General features: G+C 38.6%; 1 protein-coding gene across 5 annotated transcripts in view; it reads right to left on the bottom strand.

The window, feature by feature from the left end:
• The window catches only part of LOC127411629 (pecanex-like protein 1), a 47,369-nt gene that overhangs the window by 7,133 nt on the left and 16,898 nt on the right, over positions 1–23,338 (bottom strand). For 2 of the 5 annotated variants that reach the window (XM_051647318.1, XM_051647320.1), the window contains 25 exons: positions 21,759–21,888; positions 19,857–20,050; positions 18,445–18,538; positions 17,680–17,737; positions 17,180–17,427; positions 16,897–17,050; positions 16,470–16,502; positions 16,128–16,299; positions 15,798–15,908; positions 15,389–15,480; positions 13,701–13,810; positions 13,360–13,465; positions 13,137–13,229; positions 11,109–11,259; positions 10,833–10,974; positions 8,274–8,451; positions 7,899–8,007; positions 7,650–7,779; positions 7,504–7,562; positions 7,151–7,366; positions 6,651–6,904; positions 3,223–3,453; positions 2,986–3,086; positions 2,752–2,902; positions 1,995–2,225 (listed from right to left, as the gene is read on the bottom strand). In XM_051647318.1, the coding sequence (XP_051503278.1) occupies positions 1,995–2,225; positions 2,752–2,902; positions 2,986–3,086; positions 3,223–3,453; positions 6,651–6,904; positions 7,151–7,366; positions 7,504–7,562; positions 7,650–7,779; positions 7,899–8,007; positions 8,274–8,451; positions 10,833–10,974; positions 11,109–11,259; positions 13,137–13,229; positions 13,360–13,465; positions 13,701–13,810; positions 15,389–15,480; positions 15,798–15,908; positions 16,128–16,299; positions 16,470–16,502; positions 16,897–17,050; positions 17,180–17,427; positions 17,680–17,737; positions 18,445–18,538; positions 19,857–20,050; positions 21,759–21,888 (3,548 nt within the window). The remainder of the gene's footprint in view (positions 1–1,994; positions 2,226–2,751; positions 2,903–2,985; positions 3,087–3,222; positions 3,454–6,650; positions 6,905–7,150; positions 7,367–7,503; positions 7,563–7,649; positions 7,780–7,898; positions 8,008–8,273; positions 8,452–10,832; positions 10,975–11,108; positions 11,260–13,136; positions 13,230–13,359; positions 13,466–13,700; positions 13,811–15,388; positions 15,481–15,797; positions 15,909–16,127; positions 16,300–16,469; positions 16,503–16,896; positions 17,051–17,179; positions 17,428–17,679; positions 17,738–18,444; positions 18,539–19,856; positions 20,051–21,758; positions 21,889–23,338) is intronic. The other 3 variants (XM_051647319.1, XM_051647321.1, XM_051647322.1) reach the window with 3 other exon arrangements.

The following is a 23,338-nucleotide window of genomic DNA, read 5'->3' as shown; positions in this document are numbered from 1 at the left end:
AGAGGCCTGAAAGACATTACTATCTACAAGACACCATCCTCCAACACTGTAGGGAATCAACAACTGGCTGATGACCTGAATGTGTTTTACTGTAGATTTGAAAAGCCCAGTCTCACACTCCACACCTGCTCTGACCTTCACTTCACACAAACATCAACACCTCCTGCAACCAAACCCACCCTCAACCTGCACTTAAGATCTATGAATATGGTGTGTGCCGGGTCTTCCGGAAACAAAAGACAAGGAAAGCACAGGGCCCAGATGGTGTTTAACCCCTTGTCTAAAATCCTCTGCTGACCAGCTGTTCCCCATCTTCACACAGATCTTCAACATATCACTGGAGCAGCGTGATGTTCCCTGCTACTTAAAATGCTCCACCATCATCCCTGTCCCAAAGAAACCCAAAATCACAGGACTTAATGACTACAGACCCGTCGCTCTGATGTATGTGGTCATGAAGTCATTTAAGAGACTGGTGTTGGCCCACCTGTAGGACATAACTGGACCCTTTCTGGATCCATTTCAATATGCTTATCGAGCAAACAGGTCTGTGGATGATACAGTCAACATGGGATTGCATGATATCCTGCAATGTCTGGACAGACCATAGACATATACAAGGATACTTTTTGTGGATTTCAGTTCAGCTTTCAACACCATCATCCCAGCTATTCTCTGGACTAAATTAAACCAATTCTCTGTTCCCACCTCTATCTGTCATTGGATCACCAGCTTTCTGACAGATAGGCAGCAGTTAGTGAGACTGGGGAAATTCCCTTCCAGCACCTGTACAACCAGCACTGGTGCCCCCCAGTGATGTATGCTCTCCCCACTAATCTTCTCCTTGTACACAAATGACTGCAGTGCCAAGGACCACTCTGTCAAGCAGAGATGAAGTTCGCAGACGACACTCCTGTTATTGGCCTCATCCAGGATGACGATGAGTCTGCTTACAGAAGGGAGGTTGAATAGCTGTCTGATGCAGTCAAAATAACCTGGAGCTGAACACGCTCAAAACAGTGGAGATGATAGTGAACTTTAGGAGGAACACCCCAACACTGACCCCCCTCACCATTCTAAACAGCACTGTGGCAAGCAGTGGAGTCATTCAGGTTCCTGGGCACTACCATCTCACAGGACCTGAAGTGGAAGACCCACATTGACTCCACTGTGAAAAAGGCCCAGCAGAGGTTGTACTTCCTTCACCAGTTGAGGAAGTTCAACCTGCCACAGGCGCTGCTGACACAGTTCTACTCAACAGTCAATGAGTCTGTCCTCTGCACTTCAATAACTGTCTGGTTTGGTTCAGCTACGAAATCGGACATCAGAAGACTACAAAAGGACAGTTTGGTGAATTACTGGTTGCCCCCTGCACTCCCTTCAAGAACTATATACTTCCAGAGTGAGGAAAAAGGCTGAAAAAATCACTCTGGACCCCACTCACCCAGCCCACTACCTTTTTGAACTGTTGCCTTCTGGACGGCGCTACAGAGCTCTGAGCACCAGAACCGTCAGGCACAGGAACAGTTTTTTCCCTCAGGCTATCCTTTTCATGAAAAGTTAAAACTGCCCCAATGAGCAATAATTATGTGCAATACACAGCTTAGTCTATTTATATTTATTCAACAAGTATTGTGCTCCACACCATCTTTTTCCAGAGCAGCCTGTATTTCTCCTCTCTTGTTGTTGTATTGTTTGTGCACTGAAAGCTTCTGTCACTAAGACAAATTCCTTGTATATGTAAGCATACTTGGCAATAAAGTAATTCTGATTTCTATCTTTATACTATGTAAGTCTTTACTTGGAAAATGTTAATAAAGCCTAACATTGTTACGTATTGGTTTTATGTAGTCTTTTGAAAGTCTTTACTTGGAAAATGTTAATAAAGCCTTACATTGTTACGTACTGGTTTTGTTTTTGTGTAATTTTGACAGGAAAATAAGTATTCAACATTTTCAAAATCTGTGATTAACTACGAAAAAGTATGTGATTACCTTTATGACCCTGAAGCTGAGGTGGCGTCTGTTAAGCATGATGATCTTGTATTCGTTGGTTCCCTCGTCCAGCACGTGTCTGAGAGCAAGCAGAGAGGGGGAGTTTGACAGGACAGCACTGCGCCAGGCCGGGTCACCCTCATGAGCAATTACCAAAGTCTGCTCATGAGAAGAGATTGCCTCAAATAACACTGATGACTCCTCGTATTCATCAGGGGATGTGAAGTGATCCTGCAGTGAAAGAGAGAGATTAAAGTGAACATGAAATCCAAACTGACTCTTTTTACCTTTGTAATACATAAATGTTTACTTGTACTTCCTGTTTCATTCAGAAATATGCCACACTACGGAAGTAAAATGGGTTGCGAACAGTTTATCATGTTGACATTAATCTGATTAAAATGTATGAAAAATTTAAATATGCTTCTCTTCAAGGTCCTGATCAACATGTCAGTGTTTATTATGTTATAATTGCCATATAATTACCGCTTATTACATGGTTATTTGCAAGTAAAAAAATTAAAAGCCATGAAGCATTGATGAAAGTTGAAACTTCTTTATTGTGTGAACAGCTATGTAGTCAATTATATAGTTTAGCGTTCGTTATATAAAGTATTCCAGAAAGCCATGTAAAAAGCCTTTATAAAAGATGACATGCGCTCTTGAAAAAACAACATCGCAAAGCATAAAATTTGAAACATTACATATGACAGAGAGAGAACAGCCAAAATACATCACAGATGACAACACATCTCACCTGGTGCAGTTTGAGTGACATGCGTATTCCAGGAACAACCACCTTTCTCAGCAATTCCATGTCAGTAAAAATCCATTCATCTCTTACGGATGAGATCCGGAAATCTCCCTTAAATAAGGCATGCAGCCCGTACAGGAATGACTCCAGATTACTGCAATAATGCAAAAATACATCAGAACAGACACATAAACACACAAACAAAAAAAAGTCTAAATGGGATTATTGCACCCCCACCTGGACATGTGGTGAGATGCAGTTCCCAGAGCTCTCCTCCCCAAAACACACAGACCATAACACAACAGAACCAACAAAGAGTCCTTCTCACTGTCCAGTGGCTAAAAGAGGGAGGGAGGGTGTGAAGACAGATATTTTACTTTACATTCAACAGTCTCACCATTGCCATCAGAGATACTTGTGTGTAAGAGTGTCATGATGCAGTATATGTTTGTGTGTGTGTGTGTGTGTGCTTACCTTCACTCTCCGTGAGTTGCAGTACTGGATCCAGCTGAGGTAGACTGAGCAGAAACTGTCTCTGGAGATTCCAGCCAGTCTGTGGTCATAGTCTTCATCAATATTGGGGTTAAAGGTCGGATCCAGGTCAACGTAGTTCCACTCTCCACAGCTCTTCAGGCCTTCCAGCAGAGCTTCATTCGCCAGCCACTCCTCCAGTTTAGGAGACGCAATGACATAGTAAATTATGCCCTACAAACATACGAAGACACAAAAACCCATGCACTTTTCAATACAGAACAGTTCGAATAAATTATTTGATTCACAATTTTAGGAGTTTTTCAAATTATTACATAACCATGAATCTCATAAATTCTGTCAAGTACATATACGTGTCACCACAAAAATAAATAAATAATACACACACACACACATGTACAGTATTTTGCTGTTTCAAAAGGAAATTGGTACTTTAATTCACCAAATTCATTCAATACTCATCCTTGAGTAATCATGCTAAATTGCTAATTTGGTACTAGAAAATCACATGTCATTATATCAAACACAGTTGAAAGCTATTTGGTTTGTTAAATGAAGCTTAACATTGTCTTAGTTTTTGAGTTCCCACAGTATGCAATAGACTGGAATGTCTTAAGGTCAATATTAGGTCAAAAATGGCAAAAAAGAAACAACTTTCTCTAGAAACTCATCAGTCAATCATTGTTTTGGGGAATGAAGGCTATACAATGCTTGAAACTGCCAAACAACTGAAGATTTCATACAAAGGTGTACACTACAGTCTTCATAGACAAAGGACAACTGGCTCTAACAAGGACAGACAGAGATGTGGAAGGCCAGATGTACAACTAAACAAGAGGATAAGTACATCAGAGTCTCTAGTTTGAGAAATAGATGCCGCACATGTCCTCAACTGACAGCTTCATTGAATTCTACCCGCTCATCACAAGTTTCATGTACAACAGTAAAGAGAAGACTCGGGGTGCAGACATTATGGGAAGAATTGCAAAGAAAAAGCTACTTTTGAAACAGAAAAACACAAAGAAAAGGTTAGAGTGGGCAAAGAAACACAGACATTGAACAACAGATAATTGGAAAAGAGTGTTATGGATCTAAACCCCAATGAGCTTTTGTGGGATCAGCTAGACTGTAAGGTGCGTGAGAAGTGCCCAACAAGACAGCCACATCTATGGCAAGTGCTACAGGAAGCGTGGGGTGAAATGTCACCTGAGTATCTGGACGAACTGACAGCTGGAATGCCAAGGATCTGCAAAGCCGTCATTGCTGAGCGTGGAGGATTTTTTTAATGAGAACTCTTTGAAGTAGTTTAAGAAGTTCTGAAATTTTTTTTTCAAATTGTAATAGTAATTTATCACATTATTAATGTCCTGACTATACTTTGTGATCAGTTGAATGTCACTTTGGTGAATAAAAGCACCAATTTCTTTCCATAAGAGCAAAATCTGTACATTATTCCAAACTTATGGCCACCAGTGTGTGTATATATATAAACACTGATCAGCCACAACATTAAAACCACCTGCCTAATATTGTGTAGGTCCCCCTCGTGCTGTCAAAACAGCGCCAACCTGCATCTCAGAATAGCATTCAGAGATGCTATTCTTCTCACCACAGTTGTACAGAGCTGTTATCTGAGTTACCGTAGACTTTGTCAGTTTGAACCAGTCTGGCCATTCTCTGTTGACCTCTCTCATCAACAAGGCATTTCCATCTGAAGAACTGCCCCTCACTAGATGTTTTTTTGTTTTTGGCACCATTCTGAGTAAATTCTAGAGACTGATCAGCAGTTACAGAAATACTCGAACCAGCCCATCTGGCACCAACAATCATGCCACGGTCCAAATCACTGAAATACATTTTTTTCCCCATTCTGATGGTTGATGTGAACATTAACTGAAGCTCCTGACCCATATCTGCATGATTTTATGCACTGCTGCCACATGATTGGCTGATTAGATAATCGCATGGATGATTGTTGCTCATTAGACTCTCATTACTGGAATACAGTAATACAATTATTTTTGTCATTAAAATCATTATACTGTACACTAAAGGTTAAACAACAAATACTAACATGATAAACGCATTACTAATTTAATAAAATACCATTATTTTTGCACATTACAGTAATGAGTAGGGGCGTTATGGTTTATCGTGGCATGATACATAGCGGTTAAAAAAAATGTGATGATGCGCATTGTAGAGACGTCCTAAGCCTATGTAACGCTGGCATACAAATGGAAATCAATTCATTGCACACAAGGAGCTCTAAAATACGATTGCACACTAGCAGCCACAGGTGTTTTACGATGAGTTTGGCTGACACTGTGGAAACTGAAACTTTAATCAGCACCGGGTGGGTGCTAGCGTGACTGTTCAGCGCGAGGGATCGAGTGTACGTTTGAAGCGTGAGAGTGGTCTGCTCGTGAGAAAATTTAAGTTTACAGAGGTATAATGTCTAGCGTCTAACGTCTAGCACCCGGCATTATTAATCTACTATATATAATGCTGAATATAATGTATAATAATGCTGTTGGGGAATATAATCACAATGTCAAATGTCAAGTCTGATTTGATTTCATAAGTAAATTGTAATTATTTAACATGCACGTCCACAAAATATGTATTTTTGAAAATAATTTTTAGATCAAAATATTTAGATAATCAGAGACAATATTATTTCAGAAAAATAGAATGTAAATTTCAATTTTAAATGTAACCAGTGACGTTGTGTAAGCAGAATATGTATCTAATATAATTCTGTATTTTCAGTAAGCAAAATTATTAGCTGATATTTCCATTTGGTGTCACCATTGCCCTGTTCTGGGCTGATATTTTAGTCCCAGTACATCTCTGTTGGATCATTTAGCACTTTTAAGAACAGTACTTTTAGCTTAAGTTTAAAGGAAAAGAACTGTTTTGCATATGTCTTTAAAGTAGTAATAATGAAAAAAAAAAGAAATGAAATCTTGACTTCTCGATTCAGGATAAGTTTAAAGAATAGTGAACTGAACCGAACCATGAGGTGAGTGAATCGTTACATCCCTGGTAATGACAATAACACTTCTTGCATATCTGTAATGAGAATTTTGGAGGAAGATGTGCTTAAAAGCCAAGAAAAAATGCCACAATGCAAAAATGCAATGGCCCTAAAAATAGATTTCTTTGCCTTTTAGCAACATATCGTATCTTATTTTTTTCTTTTGATTTGTGGGTGAAATAATTCCTGGACAGGTTTTGTGAGATTCACCCAACATAACTGCAACAGATTATCAGGTGTATCATGAACTAGCTGCAGAGTGTCAAAATCTGATCTGAAATAATTCCACCTGACATCTAGTCTCAAGCCTGAAACTGTTCTTTCAATAAATAGGGCAGCTTAGTAAAGAATAGAAAGATTGTCTGCTGACCTTTACGTAATAGGTGGTGAGGATTCGCCGCAGGTCAAACACCTGAAGCATAGATGCAGCACTGTTATCGGTGATGCTGTAGCCCTCCAGGGCATATTTATTTACCAGAACCTCCCAGGCCAACCAGCGCTGGCCAAAAGCAGCGTTAAAGGACAGCAGGTGGGGGAGATGACCAGGCTCACAACAACAACAGCTCTCATCCTCTTCAACTCCCTCCGTTATCGCTTCTACTTCTCTCTGCTGGCAATACGTCCCTGAGAAAGCGAGAACAAGAAAACAGCAAGAAATGAGAAAAGAACAAAAAGGAGGATCACTTATTTGCTTGATTCCTATCCTTACTAAATGAATCACAATGATAGTTTTAAAGGGGACATATTCTACACATTTGTAGCATTTTATTTTCAAACTTGTAATGTTAGTCAAGGTTTCTTACAGCACAAACAGTCATCATTTAGTTTAATTAAATCTAAATTTAACTAAAGCTGTTTTGCTCTCCTCACCCCTGAACTCCAGTCCTCGGAGCTGGAAAGTGACGAGTCCGTTGCCAATCTCCACGAGGTGAACGAGAGCGTTGAGGTAATCAGAAGCCAGGATGAAACAGTCTCCCATGGTGTAGTTTCCCCAGCGACCCAGCTGCAGGTCTCCACACAGAGAGTGCTGCAGGGAGCGTGTGAGATGCTCATAGAAGATGGAGTTTAGGTTATTGTCATCAGAACCTGATAAGATGGAAAAATTCCTTAAGTTTATAGAAATCATAAAAAAGTACATTAAAAAAAAAAGTGCATTCAAGAGGAACAGCAGATCCAGATCAGTTTAGATCTTCATGAGCAAAGTACAGAAATCAAAGTTGTACCTGGGTTTCTGTCAAGCTGAGAAGCCAGTCTAGTGTTGGAGTGATCCACTCGCTTAGTACTGAAACACACAAAATTACAATCTTACAAAAACCTCATTGCTGAGCAAAAAGGAAAAATGGAGACAACAGAAAATGAGTTTTTTTACTTGTATTCTCTCTCCCAGAAGCGCACAGGTCGAACATAGGAGCTGATGAAAATGGCACTACCAAGAAAAGGGTTTAACGGAGTGGAGAACACAGCAGACACGATGGCCTGCACAAACAACATAGCGGAGTCTGGAAGAGGCAGGGTCAAGGAGACAGCCAGAATCACTCATACAATACCAACACACGCGGCTGAATTTGACAAAGCTTGTAAAATATGTCAAATCTATAACACAGTGCATTAAGGATACGTGGTACTGCAAACGGCTGAGCGAAGGCATGGAAGGCGGAGCCCCAGGTGATCTGCCATGGTGCGATGTAGGTATAAACAAATTTCAACTTATAAAAGAGCTCCCATAACTACAAAACACAAAAACACAGCAGCTTGGTAATTGAAAAAACATAGAATGTTAATATAAAGTGTAATTTCATATTGTACCTTCTTATCTGCTATCTATTATCCAGTAGTCAATTTACCAGTTACTCTAACATTTTAATAACAATAATAACTAATGGAATCTTAAATAGTGCCTTTAAAACATCTTAAAATTTAGTCTGGAAAGACTAGACTCAGATAACGACTTCATTAGGTACAGATCTAGGGTATACTCGGCACAAGGGCTGACCTTGCTGAAGAGGATGGACATGATGAAGAGGTCAAGTAGCAATGTCTCAGAGAACTGCCGGTAATCAAATGTGAAGAATAGAACTGTGAAGAGGATAGTGACATACTGATATGTTGGACTACTGAAGGAGGAACGCAGCAGTTTTAGCCCAGCAATAGTTATCATTAGAGCCCCAACCCTGAGAGAGAGAGAGAGAGAGAGAGAGAGAGAGAGACAGAAAACTAATTGATTGCTTGTAAATAATGGTGTAGAGCAGTGGTTCTCAACTGGTTGGTTGCAGCCCAAAAACAAGTTGCAGGCATGTTCTAATAGGGTCATGGACAGCAGGAAAAAGATCATGCTAAATGCAAATAAGAAATTATGCAACTACCGATATAATAGTGCATAGTTATGGTATCAAAATAAATGGGTTTATCAACTTCTAAAAAGAGGAAGCTGTCCACTTCCAATATATTTTGTTGTTGATGTCTAAAATGCAGTCAAATCAAATTTTGCAGTATTTTGGTACAAATTCACCTGTGACCATGTAGAAGCTAGCTAAATTAGACAAATTAAAATGTAAAGAATTTGTGACATATCCTCATCACAGTATTATCAAATCATTTCATGGTTTAATTGACCTTTCTTTAAGCCCCGGTTTAAAGAGTTAGTATACCCAAAAATGAAAATTCTCTCATCATTTACCACCCTCATGCCATCCCAGATGTGTATGACTTTCTTTCTTCTGTCGAACACAAAAGAAGATTTTTAGAAGAATATCTCAGCTCTGTAGGTCCATTCAATGGACGTGACCAACATTTTAAAGTTACAAAAGCATATAAAGGCAGGATAAAAGTAATCCATTAGACTCCAGTGGTTTAATCCATGTCTTCAGAAGTGAAATGATAGTTGTGGGTGAAAAACAGATCAATACAAGTCCTTTTTTTACTATCAATCTCCACTTTCACTTTCTTTTACTTTTGTTTTTGTGATTCACATTCTTTGTGCATATCGCCACCTACTGAGCAGGGTGGAGAATTTATAGTTAAAATTGACTTATTGATATTGATCAGTTTCTCACCCAAAACTTTCATATTGCTTTTGAAGATATGGATTTAACCACTGGAGTCAAATTATTACTTTTATGAATTTTAAATATTTTTTTTTTTTTAACTTTTATTTACTTTTATTTACTTTTAAAATTTTGGTACCTATTCACTTGCATTGTATGGACCTACAGAGCTGAGATATTCTTCTAAAAATCTTTGTTTGTGATCAGCAGAAGAAAGAAATTCATACACATCTGGGATGACATGAGAGTGAGTACATGATGAATTTTAATGTTTGGGTGAACTATTCTTTTAAAAGTGTTTCTGATCAATCCTATCTTAGCTCTCCATTTCTCTGACAAGCGTTTGCTTTATTCCAACAATGGCAGTAATGTGTGTCTGAGAAGTTTCAAGTGGAATTTAGTAGAAATGATAAAAAAATAAAAAATAAAAAAACCTTGTTGCCAGGTCACTTATAACAGTGAGAGGACACATGCAGTGTTTTTTTTTTTTTAATCTTTAATCAAATCTCGAGAAGAGCATGCTATAGATATAATGGTGTCCACTCTCATTTCCAAATGAATATGTATAACATCAGCATGGACACAAGGTAAATTAAAACGAATAACTTAATAACGTTAATTCTTTCATGTATTGATTCAGGTCTTGGTAAATACAGCACCATAGTGAGTGTGTTAGGAGACATTAATGTAAGTAGTTCAGTTTACTTACACTAATCTAATCAGGTGTGTAATCACCATCAAATTATGCTTTTCTCTTTTCAAGTGACTGTTATAATCGTTTACCTCACTTCTGATTCACAGTATCCACAATTTTCAATCAAATTAATGTGTAATTTAAAAAGAAATTATTACAAAGAACATCAGATAAATCTGCTTTAAAATGTTACTCTTCATTCCAGCTGATGCAAGAATATTATCAATTCCATTTATGAGAATATTTAGCCAAAATCACCGTCATTCACAGCAATCTCTCATTCATTCCTATGTAGTAACCAAGGGGGGCGGAGCTTAGCAAAGGGTCAATTTTAACCTGTTGATGCTCATTGACCCCACCCATGGGTTTGACTTTACTTTGCTTAAATTAGTTCACATTTACCATATAGTGTGCTGTTCAAAATTGTTCATAATGTTGACAAATTATACATCTTTATAATATGTCAACATTATTAACTATTTTTTGACTTGACTATATAGTATATGTGAACTAATTTAAGCAAAGTGACATCAGTTCTGGGGGGGGGGTGCATGCACATCAACAGGTTAAGGACATTTTGGTTACTTTTGTATGCTTAACAATTCTGGTACTCTGTTGGGTCGCCACTTGATGTCCAAAGTAAAACCTTGGTCCTGAAGCAAAACCAGTTGAGAAGAACTGTTGTAGAGCAATATTTAGGTAATTCACAAAGAATGTTAAAGGCAGACAGACCATAATGTGCAGATGGTCAACCAGTTAGTTAAAAAAAAAGACTCCTCAAGACAGGAGTTCAGACAGAGGTGGTTATACTGACTCTGTGTTGAGCTTCCTGGGGCTAGCGAGCTCCTGAGCGCTGCCACTCAGCTCATTAAGCACAACGAGTGGATAGAGGATGTTCTTCTCCAAAAAAAGCAGCCACACATGGGCACGCTCAAACCACATGACATGGGCAGCACCTGCACACAACACACACACTTGAGTACAGTCAATTTTGACTGTGGTCAAGCAGAACCACAGTGATTTCTTTATCTGGAATTGTTTGATTGTACACATTAATTTGCGTCTGTGTACAACCTGGAGACTGACTCACCCCGGATTTCAAACTGATAGTACTCCCTGGTTTTGAGCAGCGGGTGTGAAAAACAGTACCAGGGTAACTGCTTCCTCATCTGGGGCAACAGGTAATGAGTTAACATCCCTACTGCGCCCACTAGACCGTACAGGACATAGCTCAAAAATGGCTAGGAGAGAAGAGAGACAGGGTGAGAGGGTAAAGATCAGTTCTAAACAGTGTATATACTTGCAGATTGGTACTGGTGTATTTGCCTAGCTGGCCAAGCTGGTTGTCCAGCTGGTTTTCCCAGTACAACCAGCAAACAGCAAAACAAACCAGCCTAACAAGCTTGCCCATGCTGGGAGAGGTATGTAGCCAATGTACTAGAAACGAAACAAGACAGTTTCGCATGGCAATGGACCTGACAACTAGTAAAATCACACGCTGTTTTTGTGCAGCCAAAACGGTGCTCGCATTGCGGTTTCATTGTGGTTAAGATCTTCAAACCAAGAACTTCATTGAGACAAGTCACCCACATCATGTCTCCCAATTTACTATAAACAACATATCCAAATTATATTTTTTGAAAAATAGTATTAATATTGGGCTATTGAGTTTTTTTAGGCATAATGTATAGACACATGTAGGATCATGTAGTCTCTTGTAGTCCACACAATTTTGTCAGCTTGAAATCGTCCATAATAGCTTGATAAATTGTGTAACTTTTTTAGTCGAATTTTTTTTTTTTATTGCTAAAATCAACATCAACTCTAAACAGATAAACAGCACCTATTTATTTTTGATTGACTATTTTCAAAGCATTTACGAGTTGCTTAAAATATGTTCTTTTACAGCATTTGTCCACCATTCACAACTTTCAACCATGCACAATAAAATATTAGGATATTTTGGACAGCAAAATGTTTTATTTATAATTTAATTATAGACTATAAAAAGTATTACTCGATGGCAGCGTGTGTGCATGAAGCTACATTTCATGTAACGAGTTGAATTTAGTTGGTTATGAAGTTTTGTTTGGGGGTGTTTTATAAACCACTGGGTAACTTATGCACATGTTTTTTTTTTGCCTATATCTCATATATATATATATATATATATATATATATATATATATATATATATATATATATATATATATATATATTCACTTTTTAAAAACAATTCTGTTAAACTTAAGACTCAATATTGTTATTCTCCATGTTTTTACGGTTAAAGATGAGTTCAGTGAAGTTTTCTTTGGTTGGTATTTAAAGATTTCATAATGACTGCAGATCAACGCAGCTGCCGCTCAAATATCAAAGCTGCTGCGAAACGCACACAGACGCATCAGGATTTTAGGTGCACGAGCAGCACACAGAACTGCCCCGAATTGTGCCGTTTTCCGCTAATTAACTATGTCCTTGTTAAATGGCCCTAATATTAGCAGTGGGCTTTGCCAGTGTTTTTGGATGTAGCATTTGCAGTCAAATCGTGAGATGTAACATTTTAGCGAGTGCTAATTACTACTGTGTTGACTCATTTGTATGTATTTTCCCAAACCAGTCAGCAGATAGAGACTCAAAAAGAAATCACAGAACAGAGTATAGATAGGGATAACTTAAGATAAAACTAAACTAAATTGAAAGGACATATTGAAAATTAAGTAGAAGTAAAAACTAAATAAAAATTTGAAACAATAATAACCCTGGCTGTAATGACTAATGCAGCTTTTACTTTCTTTAGTCTATGATTGATATTGTTTTTGTTACATTTACTGTATATCGAAATTGTTTTTCTTAGTTGTGAAGGTTAATAAGTTTAAATTATGATGTTGAGTTTACATTTACAATTTTAATTCAGATTCATGAACAGATTTGACCTGTTATGGCCTCGGTCTTGAGTCCAACTCAGCCCCATTTGGACTCAGACTCGATTGTTTAAAGACTCAGACTTGACTCGGACTCAACTAAGGTGGACTCGACCCCAAAACTAGACAATATTATATTTACCAGCAGTTTGATTATGAAGTGTATACTTGCAGTTTGATTTTCTTTTTTTTTTTACCTGTAAGGCAATGAAGACAGTGCTGACATGAATGGCAAAATACAGAACAGCAATGACGACACACACAATCACATCTGACTGCAGTCTCTCGTTCTGTAACAGAGAGAGTGACAAAGATGCATCATTTAGGACAGAAAAGTCCATGTGTGTCCATTTGTCTATGCTGTCGGTCTACATTTGTGAGTAAAGTGTGAGAGATCTATGAACTGTATGTGTTGCTCACCACAGAGCTGTGGAGTTTCTCTGGTAAAGGATCTTGTACTTCAGACAGTGGATCCTCTGGATTTTTCTCTTTCACATTAGGCAAGACCTTTGACTGCACTAAAGAACTACACACACACACACACACACACACACACAGGGGAAAATACACACACTAAAATGTACAAAGTACAAACTAACCACTGTGCAGTCAAACAATGAAAGTTTCTCAAACATCAAATCATGAGGGATTCATCATCTTATTCATTTTATCAGAGACACTAAATATTCAAACATATCAAAAATATTACAAGAGTTATTTGTCAAAAGCACAAACCCACACACACATGCAGAGAGGCTTACATGAGCACGGAGGGGTCACTGCTCTGCCGGCTAAGATGGTACGAAACAGCAACCAACAGCCCACAAAACACTGAGAAAAGCACAGGAATGTGCTGAGGGTCCCATGAGTCCTGGAAGGCACACAAAATATTCAGAGCACTGCAATAAAATAAAAAATCAGGGCAACACTTTTCCATTTGTTAACATTAGTAAATGCATTAGGTATCATGAACTAACAATGAACAATATACTTTTTACAGAATGTATTCATATTTGTTCATGTTAGTTAATAAAAATAAAATTGTTTATTTTTAGTTCATAATGCATTATACCATAGTCGGTTCGAATACTAGATTCTGATTGGCTGGAATGCGTGCGTTAAGAAGTAGTTCCAGTCAGTTTTAATCACTGTTCTATATTAATGTGCTGACTCTGCTGTCCTCCTTACTGACACATCGCGAGAGTTTTACACCTCTGCTCAAACGACCCCTGGACGCACTATAGTCACAGAGTCAGGATTAACCGACACACAGAAACACAGAAAAGACAACAGTGTTCATCAGCCCCATATTACTCACCCAAAGCACTTGAAAGGAATGTATGGTTTGACATCCAGCTGTTTTGCACAGAGTGGGAGAGAAGTTAACCAGAAACTATTAAATGCGTATTTCACTGTCCAGCAAGATGAGGCAAGACCATAAACATTATCTATTATAGCTGTCCTGCTCAACATGTGTGCCTATAGATGCTAGAGGGCGCCCCATGATAACGCACCGCTGACTGAAGCTGTGAATGGAGACTGTTTCATAACATGCAGCCTATTGCTGTTTTGTAATCATAAAAGGCCATATCATGATTTCATTCTCAATTCAGTCAATCACACAGCCTTAATGGATACCATATGAATGTCTCAGAGGTCAAATTCATTTTGGAACATTTTCCCCTTATCATGTACAGTAAGTGCTGAAAATGACATAAGAATAGGAATTAAATATTACATGTTCTGAGGAGTGCAAAACCTTCTACATTCTGTGGCTATTATTATTTCTGGATTGGGTTTTTAAATCACAGTTTTTAAAGAGTATTTGGTCTCCAAAAAGATTTGGTCTCCATTTTTCCAATTATTTGTACAGCTTTTTAATTAATTCATATAAATAAATGTGATATTTTCGCACTAATTCAGACACTCTCTGTGTCTGATTTAGAATCGGCAGAACTCTACATCTGACAACCAATACATAGAGTTAACCGTTATTGTTTTTCTTCCAGTCGAAATTTGCTGAGTAAAAATCAATGACAGCTGTAACTTTTTAATGCTGGCAAGTGACGCATGGTATAAGCGGGATAATCCACAGCTAGGTATCTGTTAAACGATTTCACTTCGCTTTGTATGGTTCTTCACCTTCACATCGTGCATTAAAATCGTTTAATGCACATCAAGGATTATACCTTACTTAACTAATGTTAACATATAAGTCTACAACTTTTGATCTAAAAAATTTATTATTCTATGTTGAAATTACTTTTCTATGAAATTAACATTAACCAAGATTTAAAAATGCTGTAAAGGTACTGTTTATTGTTAGTTCATGTTAACAAATGGAACCTTATTGTAAAGTGTTACCAAAATGGTATGCTACAAGTTCAACTGAAAGTCAAAGAGAATTAAAAAGAATGGAGAAAAAAAAAGGAATAGAGTGATGTATCACCTTTAAGGCTCCGTAACAGAACCCATAAAGCATCACTACAGTGACAACGCTGCGCAGAACGCTATAGAGAGCTGAGAGCAGACTGGTGCATGCTGGGAATGAGAACAGACAATACAATTACTCTAAATTACCAGATCTCATTACCAACAGAACACACAATTTCATAATTTAATAAAAAATGAAATATTACAGACTTTTTGGAGGTAATATCATGATTATGTCTGCATGTATTGCTATATCATGTCTGTTACGGAGTGTGTTTATTTGAGTGTATGTAAATTAGGGACATGAATGTGAATTCTTTACATCCATGCAAACATTATTTGAGAAGGTATTATACATTTGTGAGTCTATTTTTCCTCCAGGACTAATGTAAATATGTGCTTGTGTACGTCTGAACATCTTTTACCATTTCCTCCAAAGATGTGAATGTCAAGTTGCTCAAGAAGGTACATGACGAAGGTGTTAATCTGAGGAAGCAGCCCAATGAAGAAGATGACTGGAAAGCACAGCGTGAAAACTGGAGAGAAGAGAGATAGATTGTGAAGCTCAAGTAGTTCACTCCCGTCTCATCAGTAGGATTTTTTTTTTTTCTCAGCTCTGGAATGTCTTTTCATAGTTTCACAGTAATGCTGAGATAAACCTTACACTAAGCATATTTCTTAAAGAAGCAAACAAACACTGCTACATATATGCATCTACTGGGAATGTACATGCCATCCTGTGTGTCAGTGCTCACCAATGAGGAGATCTCGTGCCTGGGACAGCAGGACGGAGCTGGTGAGAGAGACTCCATACAAAGACACTGAACTGGATCTGCCGTTTACACTCCCATAATGCAACAGCCAGATCAGCCCACAACATAGACAGAAATAAACAGGCCTGCTGTAGGCGATGATGCGGTTATGACCCTACACACACACACAAATGAGAGAGAAAGAGAGAACCATTGCATCTCTGAATTTAGATCCCAAATATTTAATTTATGTTTCCTTTATCCAGTATGTTTTCATTTACGTATATGATTAGGCTCATGGTAATGGAATATGTGGTACTGCATTTGAGTGTGTTTGCTACTCACATGTCGAGGAGAGGAAGAGTCGGGTTGAACACTCTGAGTGACGAAGAGAAAGATACATTTTCAGTCTCAAGATTAGTGTGTATTTGAAATGTTACATTTTGTGTACCACTAGCATCGCCAATGAAATTGCAAAAACAATTACTTTAATTGGTTGGACAAATAGAAAGTCCTGCCCCAAATTCATGTCATTGATTGAGTCAATGTTGTTATGTCGGGCTCAAACAAAACGAGCAAAGTTTTGATAGATCCCCAGAGCCACAGTGTGCCACAGTTTACACTTTTTGCACTTCTTATGTTACTCTATGTATCCCTTGCATGTATTGTTGCTGTTGTAGTATTCCTCATTTATAAGTTGCTTTGGATAAAAGCATCGACTAAATTAATAAATGTAAATGTGAGTTTGTGTATGTATATGTGTTATTCTCACCTTGAGTAATGAGTACTGGCAGCTGGCGATCACAAGGCAGAACTGAAAGACCCAAATGTCAGTGAAGAACCCATGAACTAGCAGCACAGAACCCAGGAAGGCCACGAGAACCGCCAGAGCCACGGAGAGCACGTTCTCCACAACCTCCCGGTTCCTAATACACATATATGCAGCATTTTTAGCCTCAAAATCAATAACAATAACGCAATTTTCCCAGTTATTTGCAACAATTATATTGGCCACTGATATATTGTTAACTTCTAATTAATGTGTGTGTGTGTACCTGTCAAAGAGGGCCAGTAGTGTAAGTCTATCAAAGTGCAGCCCGACCCACAGGTACGGCAGCAGCCAGAAGCGGTAGTACTGCTTGGTTTTGTGTGCATGTGTGTGCGGGTGTGTGTGATTGTGTGCAGAGTCCTGCGTGCAGTGCGGCGCCTCCTGCAGGTCAGGACTGCCGTCCACATCGTGCTGTTCCAACAGCTCTGGGTCCATAGACAGCAGCCGATTTAGACGTATCTGACGAAACGAGAACTGAACCAGGGTGAGTTTACACACATAAACACACACACACACTGAGCTCATTGTCTCAGCTGTGCTGCTGCTCCAAACACAAGCATCATTGTGAGCAATACATAATCTCATATAGTACGTCTCTATAAATACACACACACAAATGTTATTTTCTCAGAGTATGCTTGTGAATTGTGTCTCACAAAACAAAACAAACCTGTCAGGGAGTGTTTGCAAAAAGAAAACTGTGTGTGTGTGTTTCATAGCACTCACCAGGTCATGAGGGTAAAAACGAACTGAGGTAGAACTGGAGAGATGTGAGTCTGTTTCCCTGCAGAGAGAAATAGATATAGAAATGTGTTGAATTGCTGAATGTTAAATTCATTTATTGCTAAATGAATTATTGTTAAATTTGCAGATTGTTAGTTTACTCATTAGACTGTACACTTTTCACTATTGTTATTTAATCTTATTTGTTAATAGAACATGTTTCAGTATAATTTCACTTTACTATATATTACATGTTTTGTAATATTTTCTTTCTGTATGCTGCTAAACTGCAAAAGCTATGGCAACATAAATGTACAGTTTTTGTCAAAAATATTTTTAAAGAAAAGGGAGTTTTTAGGTCCGTTCATTTAGGACACGTTTTGTCTGCATTCTGTTTTTTTTAAATATTGGGTTGTGTACACATGCCCAGATGGACGTCACTGGTGACTGTGCCCAGTCTCGCTGTTTTTAGAACACTGTTAAATTCAAACAGTTCAATTTTTTACACTAAACTCAGTGGATCAATGTCAGTTTTAAAACAAGGGACCATTTAAATGACTTTAGGGATAGGATAAGAATCTTGAGTGTATTATGTATATTAGCAATGGTGTATGGGATTTCTATAAACACCTATAAACAGAAGCACCTATAAACACTATAAACAATGTGTCCTTTATGAACGCCCCATAAGTCAGCATTTATTTTAAAAGACTCTGGATTATTCAGCAAAGGTTTTTGGGTTCTAGTTGTGGATAAACTGCAACTCACCAGAGGTTGTTGGAGGCTCGTCTGGTTGCAGGTTCAAAGTTCACCAGTGACACGTCACATCCTTCAACCTCATAGAGAGGCGGGGTCAGCTTCCCTGAGTCACACAAACACACAGGAGGTCAGGGGTCACAGAAAAAAAAATCCAGTGGGGACACTCTATTCAGACACTAAAGTAACTGCTGAAAACACTACAGATGCAAGTTACCACTAGTGTAAAAAAAATAAAATTGTCCATGACAGCTCTTTCACACATGTAGAACTCTTTAATTCGCAAGCTTAATAAAACATATATTCGCTGTCAGGACAATCACAGAGCACTGCAATTAAAAGATAAAAATCCTTTTTTAGTGCTCTAGACAGCCTGTAACAGTTTCAGGAATAATCTCACGAAAAATATGCAGTTCACATTCAACCCACAATCTGAAAACGATGAATAAGAAATAATATTTTGGGTAAAACGAAGCCTATTTTAGGACCACTGAGATGTGTGTGAATATTTTCATACAATTAAGCACACTTCCCCCTAAAATTCTCATTAATGTAAAATATCCAGATGCTTTACTTTTTTGTAATTCCTATTATTCTTAATAGGGATACTCATTACTGTAATAAAGTATTTTTTATTGAATGCTTTAAATTGTTATATTGTATGTCAAAAAAAAATTAATAGTCCTTAAATTAGGCTTCAATTTCTTTAAACAAAATCTAATTACTTGATTTTGATTTTGGGTTGAAATGACCAGGACATGTTCTGGACAGGTTTTATGAAATTCACCCATTAACTGTTATGGTTAAATTAATATCTCCTTCAGATTTGTGCACTATATTTGCTGAGATGAACATGTAAAAAAAATAAATCAAAAGACGAGACAGATATATAGACAATCAGATGGATTATTGATCCTGTGGGGGAAGTCATGTTTCCTTTACTGGGAATCAAAGTTTAATCACAGTGAGTCCTGAATCAATACCGTGAGACCACCCAGGAAGAATTCAATTGACTAATGACCACCACTTATATGAACACACATACAGAATGTTAATTGAGATCATGATGTCAGCGGTATAATCGAAAACATCATGATCATTAGCAAAGATAAAATCACACACACACATGCAAGAAATCCAGCAGACCGATTTGAGGTAAATAAAGGTTATTAACTCAAGCACAAACTCCCACAATGCAAACAGTCAATTGGATAAAAAGATACAGATGCACATTGATTAAATATTGATTCCAATAACTGACATGCAAATTTAATGAACAGACGTGGTAGGAGCAATAGACAGCATGCAAGTGTGACAGACAGCAGGATGATGTTATAAAAGTGTAATAGAGAGCATGCAGGTTTGATGGACAGATGTGACTGACAGCATGCTAGTGTGACTGATGTGTGCATTAGGGTGCATACCAAATTCATCCTGCAGGCTGGCCACGCCCACAGTGGAGGCCTTATCCGGACAGCCCTCTAGCTGCGCACTTCCATTTCTGACCAGCAGGGAGGCGCTAGTGCTCAATACCGTCACTTGAGATGGTGTGCGGGATGGCTGACCTCTGACCTGTGACCCTGCGGCTTGAGATACCTGACTCAGAGCCTCCTGCAGACTGGAGTACCAGAAATATAAATGATTCGAAGAGAATGAGATACCGAGCGTGTGTGTTGGGGGGGGGGGGGTATAAAGACAAGGCAGACAAAAATAGAGCAAGATCTTGGAAGGCAATGCAAAGTCACATTTGAAAGAGAAAAAGAGACAGATGGTTGTAGATAGAGGTGGGGGAGATGTTGTGAGAGACAAGAGGAAATGTAAAATGAGAGGGTGGCAGCTCAGCGAGTATTGATGCTGACTACCACCCCTGCCAGGTCTCCTAAGCAACCAAATTGTCCCGGTTGCTAGGGAGGTTAGAGTCACAAGGGGTAACCTCCACGTGGTCGCGATAAGTGGTTCTCTCTCTCAATGGGGCGCATGGTAAGTTGTGTGTGGATCGCAGAGAGTAGCATGAGCCTCTACATGCTGAGTCTCCGCAGTGTCACAACGAGCCATGTGATAAGATGCGCGGATTGATGTCTCAGAAGCGGCGGCAACTGAGACTTGTCCTCCGCCACCCAGATTGAGGTGAGTAACCGTGCCACCACGAGGACCTACTAAGTAGTGGGAATTGGGCATTCCAAATTGGGATAAAAATAAACAAAACAATTAACGGGATGATAAGACGACAAGTTTTCAGATTTCATAGCAAGAATGCAAAAGAGATTTAAAAATGCTTTTGCTGAGGTTTGTGTGTGCAGACAAAACTTTACAAGATTAGCTGTTTCAGAGAACTTTACTTGAGAAATTCAATGGTAAACTGATGACACATTTTTACCAACACGGTGCTAGTGCTGGTGCCAGAGTCCAATCTGGTTCTAAACACCTGCTGGTCTTGATCTAAAATCTGATAACGTCAGAGGTCGAGGGACATATTTTGTCTGAACCAAGTAATGTGTTCAGATGTCGCACCTGTTTAAGCAACAAGCTCCTCTTCATCATCTTGACTTGTTTTGGAGTTGTCCCGTTTGGAGATGTTTTGTTTCAGAGTAAAAAACATTATTTATTTTTTTACAAAATTACATTCCATTACAAAAATCATTACATTATTTTTGAAAACATCCTCAATATCGGAGCACCAACGCCAGCACGAGCACCATTTCTGTGAAAAAGGAGTATGTGAGGATCATGAGATAAAACACACTCTCATTCTTCTCTGAAACCGTCTGTGAAGGCGAGAATGGCTTTGTCTAGGGGTTACACACAGATTCCACAGATTTAACGTGTGAGAGGAGTACGAAGTGACCGTAACTCTCCAAGATATAGTGGCTGAGATTCAAGAAGCAGAATTTTCAGTTTATCAGAACAGGATAAACCAAGTGAAAGCACACAAAAGAAAGCACCCACAGAAAACATGGGAAAAAGTAAACTTACTAAGGAAAAAACTCAAGTAAGAACAACAACAACAAAAAAAAGGAATTAATTGCATGAAACAGGCAACATGCAAGAACGTTGGTTTCCTGTCTCAGAAGATTGATCAGAAATCAGCTTGGCCTTCTTTAAGGATGAGTTAAAAGTCAGTACAGCAGGAGGAAAAGGGTCATTTATAATCAGTAAGCAAATGCAGTGGGGTTAAATTTTCATGCAGTGCCCCACAGAAGTGAGGAAATGACAGTTAAAAGTGTGTAGGTAAGACAAGAAGCAGGTGAAACATGCTGATGAGAAGAATAATGAAGACCTCACATGCTGTTCCCCAACAAAATGGTTGCTCCTTAAGTGAGTCGTACCTGAGTGGGGATCCGATGAGAGAGGCGGGGGGTGTGGAGTTACTTCCTGCATTGTGCCGTCTACGCACTGCTTGTCGACGGAACGTACTACGCTCTCGACGAAATGTGACAGCATCATCATTCCCTGGGGCTGCCATAAGGAGAGAAAGGCAGGGGTCCATCATGAGGGGAGTCAACAATAATTTGTTTTCACTGAACTAGCAACATGTAATGTGTTCCTGTAGCTCAACTGGTAGAGCATGGTGCTAGCAATGCCAAGATCATTGGCTTGATTCTCAGGGAGCACACCTACTGATAAAATGCATACTAGAAACACACTGCAAGTCATTTTGGATAAACGTGTCTTCCAAAACGCATAAAGGAAATGTTGCAGTCGCATCACCAGTTTAGTCACAGAATTCATACCAATTAATCACAAATATACTGAAATATATTTGGTTGAGGCAAAACACAGTAGCTTGGAAGACATCTCTGATTGGTCAGATTAACACTCCAATATCATGTGTTCAATGCTATATGATATTAAATAAACGGTGGAAAAATTAGCTTTAAAAAAAAAAAAATACAGCGCCCATGGGAGATACAGATAGAACTGCTAAGAATTCAGCAAACTATACACCAATCAGCCACAACATTAAAACCACCAACCTAATATTGTGTAGGTCCCCCTCATGCCACCAAAACAGTGCCAACCCTCATCTCAGAATAGCATTCTGAGATGATGAGATGCTATTCTTCTCACCACAATTGTACAGAGCGGTTTTTGAGTTACCGTAGACTTTGTCAGTTCGAACCAGTCTGGCTATTCTCTGTTGACCTCTCTCATCAACAAGGCATTCCATCCGCAAAAACAAAACAAAAAATCCAGTGAGCGGCAGTTCTGCGGACAGAAACACCTTGTTGATGAGAAAGGTCAATGGAAAATGGCCAAGTCTGTGTTTCCCAAAAGCATCGTAAGCCTAAGTAGATCATAGAAACCACTGGTGCCAATGGCCTTTACGATCAACTTAAAGCTTGCAATGCTTTTGAAAAACGCAGCTCAGACTGGTTCGAGCTTACAGAAAGTAACTCAGATAACCACTCTGTATAATTGTAGTGAGCAGAATAGCATCTTAGAATGCACAACACGTTGAACCTTGAGGAGAATGGGCTACAACAGCAGAAGACCACACTGGGCACTTTATTAGGAGCAAAAAGTGGTTGGTGAGTGTATCTCCATATTTGTAAGTCCTTCTTGGTTGTTTTTACCATGTTGTATGTCAGCCTAGCTATGCACTATGTAGACCTATGTGTATTCTGGACTGGATAGGGAATAGCTTAATTTAAAGAAAATTACACAAAGTTGTCCCCTGCAAAGTCATTTACTCATCTGTGATAACTGAAATAGAAATAAAAATAAAAACGAAAATATATTGATAGACTAAAATAAAATGAAAACTAAAATTAATTGAAAAACTAAAAATAAACTAAAACTAACAAACACAGTTGGTGGGGCCTGGGTAGCTCAGCGAGTAAAGACGCTGACTACCACCCCTGGAGTCACGAGTTCGAATCCAGGGCGTGCTGAGTGACTCCAACCA

Source organism: Myxocyprinus asiaticus, chromosome 21, assembly GCF_019703515.2.
Source record: "Myxocyprinus asiaticus isolate MX2 ecotype Aquarium Trade chromosome 21, UBuf_Myxa_2, whole genome shotgun sequence".
Taxonomy (NCBI): Eukaryota; Metazoa; Chordata; class Actinopteri; order Cypriniformes; family Catostomidae; genus Myxocyprinus; species Myxocyprinus asiaticus.
Note: the sequence above shows the minus strand (reverse complement) of the source record. Positions and strands in the feature narration are given on the sequence as shown.